This window comes from Palaemon carinicauda, chromosome 21 (genome assembly GCF_036898095.1).
Source record: "Palaemon carinicauda isolate YSFRI2023 chromosome 21, ASM3689809v2, whole genome shotgun sequence".
Lineage (NCBI taxonomy): Eukaryota > Metazoa > Arthropoda > Malacostraca > Decapoda > Palaemonidae > Palaemon > Palaemon carinicauda.
This window is the reverse complement of record NC_090745.1, coordinates 123,142,023-123,148,022: the sequence shown is the minus strand read 5'-3', so window position 1 is coordinate 123,148,022 and position 6,000 is coordinate 123,142,023. Positions and strand designations below refer to the sequence as shown.

Sequence of the window (6,000 nt, the reverse complement as noted above, 5' to 3'; positions counted from 1 at the left end):
TTGAAAGGCCAGTTACTCTTCACTTTCATCTGACTAAAACATAACCTCAGCCCTCCATCTGTAGATATTGGTCCTGTTCAGGAGCCGGAGAAGTTAAACCGTCTTACTAGGAGAAACACCATAGAATCCCTGTCCCTGAGCTTGTCTACAAGTCAACTGACCATCACTCTTACCCGACCGCCCCCCGGAGGAGGACGGAGGGGAAGAGTACGAAGGGAGAGTTCCGGGAGAAGCAGCAGCAGTCCAGGGCTTCTTAGACTTCAAGGACGACCCCAAAAGCAAAGAATCCCCTTTGCCCTTCTTCCTCCTGCCAAACAACACCCACTGGGAGGATGGCTACTCCCTACTCTCCTCACAAGGTGAGGCCCCAGAGCACACATGTCCTTGCCACACAGGGCATAACCGATGAGGATCTACCTCTACGTTGCTCATAATGTGCCGCAGGGCTTCGGCAAGATACCAGGACATGTCCGCACGATAACAAAAACCGCTAATGCACTACACTTAGCTGGAAGAGAAAGGAAAAACAAACACAGCTGGAAGAGAAAGAAAAAACAAACACACAGCTGGAAGAGAAAGAAAAAACAAACACACAACTGGAAGAGAAAGAAAAAAAAAAGTTAATGCAAAGCATAAACTGCCGAAATATTTCCAGCTCAGAGGAACAAGTTCCCTCTATGGCGGCCGAAATGCAATTGCGATTAGAGTAAGCGAAGGTGGTTGTTTACACCTCGTTGGTTTGTGTTTGTGTAGGAACAAACATGCATTTGTATCTAAATAGGTGGTACTGTAGTTTTGGGAACTTGAAACATTTTACAGCATGATATCAAGAAGCGCATATTTTTAAGAAAAAGCTTTACATTTCATTCACACATAAGGCAGACCATTTTTACAGCATCATATCCTTAAGTGCATAGTTTTATGGAAAAGCTATACATTTCATTCACACATAAGGCAGGCCATTTTTCTCTGAATCTATGCTGAAAGTAGAATAAAACAGTAGGAACTACAATAACCTTAAGTATAATATTATATATACCAGTATATGATTTATAATTGGTTGTTATGAATGTTAATTTTTCTGATGGTACATCTATATATATAATGGATTTACATTTCACAAAAAAACAATGTAAAAGAAAATACCAAATGCTTAGACATTTGTTTCCAATATTGAATAGAAAATAAGTAATGAAATTAAGGTGACTAAGATTGGAGCAATTCAGTTGTAGCATAAAGAAAAACCATTTAATAAAATCTAGATTTTTCTTCTAAATAACACAAAGTTGTCATAAATGAGCCTTTAGAAATTTTAATTATCAAATAAAAGACTCATTCTTTCGTCTCAGCTGTGCAAAATCTTCATTTACTCTCAATATGTATGTATGTATGGATATCTTAATGTCTGGATTCTCTTACCAACCTCGGGATCAGAGTCCCAATGCAAAACCACTCAGAGACAATAGCTTCTGGCCGGCCCGGGAATCGAACCCTGGTCCACGATGCTGGCATGACAATGACAATAACATTTATCCACGAAGGCAGACCATATACATACATACATTATTTATATATATATATATATATATATATATATATATATATATATATATATATATATATATATATATATATATATATATATACATACATACATATTATTACTTGCTAAGCTACAATCCTAGTTGGAAAATCAGGATGCTGTAAGCCCATGAGGCCCAACAGGGAAAGTAGCTCAGTGAGGACACGATGCAAAATTAAATTAATAATATAAAATAAAAAAAAAAACCATGTGAAGAAGAATACTTTTGGATCCTTTTTTATCATACAGAATTAATGCTCTCCTAAAATAAGGAATGCACATCACAATAATACCTTTTAGCTTCTTGCAAATTTTCTTTGGTACAGTACTGGAAGAAAAACATTAGTAGTACCGGTTTGTATATTGTAATACTGTAATTCTCTTTTGTTAGTGGTGGCTAGTAATAGAAAATTACATAACATTGTGGTATCTAGATGTTTTAAAAAGGATAATCACAGCATTTATATATTTCGAGTATAGCCAAGTACATAAAATATTTTTTGTTGCATCTAACCATAATCTTTCCTCTTTTGTTTTCCTTTGAAAATTCTTTCCAGAAACTTTGAAGGTGACTTAGGGGTAGGTGTCGAGACTTCCGGTAGAAGGAGTACCTTGGAGCACGTTGTGCTCATTGGACTTACAGGTGGCGTCTCTGGGACGTCTGGAAGGCTGCCCAAAACGTGCGTAAGGTCGTTAGATTCTCCAGATGCAGAGGATAAACTAATGCTCATAGCACTCGCAGACGACTTTCTGATGGGGATGGCTGAGCTACACGCATGACCGTTCGTGCTGTGTGTGACTTCATGATCAGGCTTCGTACCATCACCCTCGGCAGTCACTTTGTTTACCTGAGGCGAGATATTTATGACAATAAAATAAATCATGAAAAGTTTCCTTTTGTTTACAAAAGTTTAAGCAAATTAGAATTAAATTTATATGTGTAACTCAAACTGTATTAACCCTTTTACCCCCAGGCTCTTTGGAAATTTCCAACCCTTAACCCCCAGGGGGTTATTTTTTTCCCAGCACATTTTGCAGTATATTTTTTTTAATTGCTCTAACAGCCTTAATTTTTGTCATAGAGAGGTCAGGTTGGTCTCATTCTCTTAGAAAATGCCTGAATTTTCTCAAAAAATTATCAAAAACATGAAAAAAAAAAATTTATAGCATTTTTTTGCAAGGACGTACCGGTACGTCCATGGGGGTAAAGGGATGGCTGTTGTGAAACGTACCAGTACGTCCTTTGGGGGTAAAAGGGTTAAATATTTAAGAAAGCAACAGTACCTGATAAAATGTAGAGTCCGAGGGGGAACCCATTTTGAGTTTTCCATAGCTATCCCCTTTACGCAGAATTTTTGAGAAGAAGTTTCGTGACGAAGATGGAGAATGGGAGTTTACACTTTCTGGACTTGAAGGAACTGTTGGGGCACTTGGTAATTCTTGGATAGTGGCACGAGGCAAAACACTTGGAAGACTTGAAAATAGAAAAATAGATAAAGTATTACATCAAACAATTTGCGTATTATTATTATTATTATTATTACTAGATAAGCTACAATCCCGTTGGAAAAGCAGGATGCTATAAGCCCAAGGACTCCAACAGGGAAAAATAGCCCAGTGAGGAAAGGAAATAAGGAAATAAATAAACTACTATTATGAAGCTTCATCTGTGGTGGATAATGTGGGAGGGTGGGCTGTGGCACCCTAGCAGTACCAGCAGAACTCGGTTGAGTCCCTTGTTAGGCTGGAGGAACGTAGAGAGTAGAGGTCCCCTTTTTGTTTTTGTTTCATTTGTTGATGTCGGCTACCCCCCAAAATTGGGGGAAGTGCCTTGGTATATGTATGTATGTATGTATTACTAGGTAAGCTACAACTCCGTTGGAAAAGCAGGATGCTATAAGCCCAAGGACTCCAACAGGGAAAAATAGCCCAGTGAGGAAAGGAAATAAGGAAATAAATAAACTACTATTAAAATAAAATATTTTAAGAACAGTAACACCATTAAGATGAATCTTTCATATATAAAATATAAAAAAAAACAAGATTGACAGAAATAAAGATAGAATAGTGTGCCTAAGTGTACCCTCAACATGTGAACTCTAACAAACATACACCCAAGACAATATTTCTGTGAAGAAATTATCAAATGACCTAATCAAAACACAATATGAGAAATTATCTGATCAGTTCCATAACTACTTACAGTATGCTAGTTTAAAAAGATGCATTTTCATACAAGTTATATAAATGAAAGCTCTTACACTTTAATTATATTTAATCCAATTGTACTTATAGCAGCAAAATCTTCACACAGGAAACTATTTAAAAAATACAACCAGTCCAGCTTGCTAAAAAAAACTTGATTTAGAAGTAGTACTAATACTACCATAAATACAAACAACAGACTCATTCTTTTGGTATATGAACTTAACCCTTTTACTTCCAAGCTATTTGGAACTTTCCAGCCCTTAACCCCCATGCGTTTTCTTTTTCAAGCACATTTTGCAATATACTTCTCTTTAATTACGCTAACAGCCTTAATTTTTGTCATAGTGAGGTCAGGTTGGTCTCATTATTTTGGAAAATGCCTGAAGTTTCTCATAACATTATCAATAATATGCAAAAAAATATAAACAGCAGTTTCTTGCAAGGACGTACCGGTACGTCTATGGGGGTAAAGGGATGAGTTTCGTGAAACGTACCAGTACGTCCATTGGGGTTAAAAGGGTTAAAGCCAAAAGATAAAACTCACCTTTGCTGCACAGGTGGAACTACCAATGAATCTCGAAGCTTTTCCCAGTAGTTCCATAACCCTTGAGCACGGTAGTAGTCGAGCGAATGACAAAAATTTATTATTGCCGGTCTTTCGCATCGTTCGAGCTGACACGGAATTATAATTCGGCTACGTTGATCTGTAGGTAAAATATATTGTTAAGAAAATTTCCCCAATTGTCATAATCGTGATAACAATTACTATATTATTATTATTATTAGTACTAGCTAAGCTATAACCCTAGTTGGAAAAGAAAGATGCTACAAGCCCAAGGGCTCCAACAGGGAAAAATAGCCCAGTGAGGAAAGGAAATAAGGAAATAAATAAATAATATAAATAATGAAAAGTAAAATAAAATACGTTAAAAACATTAACAACATTAAAACATACTTAATTTATAAACTATAAAAGGACTTATGCAAGCTTGTACACCAGAATTTACAAATTGATTGATTTAAAAGTTGCCTGGCATCTAGAATTTACAAATAACATAAGATGACGCCTTCAAACAAGTCACTATTTGGCATCAGGAACATTTGGGAATAGGTGAAGTATTTTCATATGGCGAGTCATTGATTTGGATAATCAAAATGAAAGTAATGGTGATTGATTGATTGATTTAAAGTTTTCAGGCATCCTGACATCTGAGGTCATTGACGCCGGTAACATTTAATTTATGTATACAAAAATAAAAAACAAATAAAATAAAAAATAAAAGAGTATTCAACTAAAATCATAAAAGTTAAATATTTTTCAGAAGACCTGCTTCTGAAATAAATCTAAAAATGCCACTTGCATGGCAGGACACATCATTTCCAAGAATTTTGGCAAGGATGAACCTGCCACCCTTACCTCGAGCCTCAAACAAATATCTATTCCTCAAGTTGTTATAATTGCGGCATTCGGTCAACAAATGCCTCACTGTTAAAGGTACTAAACAGTCGTCACAATAAGTAATGGTGAAGTATCAGATATCATAAATGTTGGCTTCCATCAATGATCAACTCTGAACCTCTTGCTGTTTAAACAGTAATTTTATTGGAGGAAGTAACATGAAAATACAGAATAGGTGACCCTTGGAAACTGCTTTATATAATATAATGACTTAAAATCTAATAAGTAATGTATATGCTGTACAGTATTTAAAAGATGAGGGAACAAAATGGAGGAGAAAACTGGAAGTCAACGTTAGCAAAACGAAGCTGACGGTAGCCAGAAAGGATGAAGGGGAAATGGTAAAAATGACATATGGCATCATAAGAAGTTCCCTGGATTACAAAACAGATGCAAGACATTCTATGCGCCCAAAATTGTGCAACAATAGCAAATTGGGAAGATGTGATACATGGACATTTTTCTTACCTTGGAGAGACACTAGATTCTGAAGCAAGTTGGGAAAGCAGTAGGAAAGAGTGGCTAAAGCACGGAGATGAGATGGAGATTAATTGCTACATTACTGATATTTAAAACTATCTCATTGGTAGGTGAAGGAAGGGGGTGTGACTGTACTTGAATGGTTGGTGAGATTGTTTAATGTGTGTTTTGTGTTGTCAATGGTACCAGTAGATTGGGTCTGTGCATGTATTGTACCACTATATAAGGGTAAGGGAGATGTGCATGAGTGTTGTAATTCAAGAGGTATTAG

At 36.2% G+C, this 6,000-nt stretch overlaps 1 protein-coding gene across 1 annotated transcript in view; it reads right to left on the bottom strand.

Moving 5' to 3' along the window:
* Positions 1 to 2,033: 2,033 nt before the first annotated feature.
* LOC137614775 (myeloid differentiation primary response protein MyD88-like) overlaps positions 2,034 to 6,000 on the bottom strand; it is a 28,593-nt gene continuing 24,626 nt past the window's right edge. Inside the window, exons 7-9 of the mRNA XM_068344442.1 lie at positions 4,335 to 4,494; positions 2,867 to 3,056; positions 2,034 to 2,430 (exon numbers count right to left, since the gene is read on the bottom strand). Coding sequence (XP_068200543.1) covers positions 2,092 to 2,430; positions 2,867 to 3,056; positions 4,335 to 4,494 — 689 coding nt within the window. The 3' untranslated portion in view covers positions 2,034 to 2,091. The remainder of the gene's footprint in view (positions 2,431 to 2,866; positions 3,057 to 4,334; positions 4,495 to 6,000) is intronic.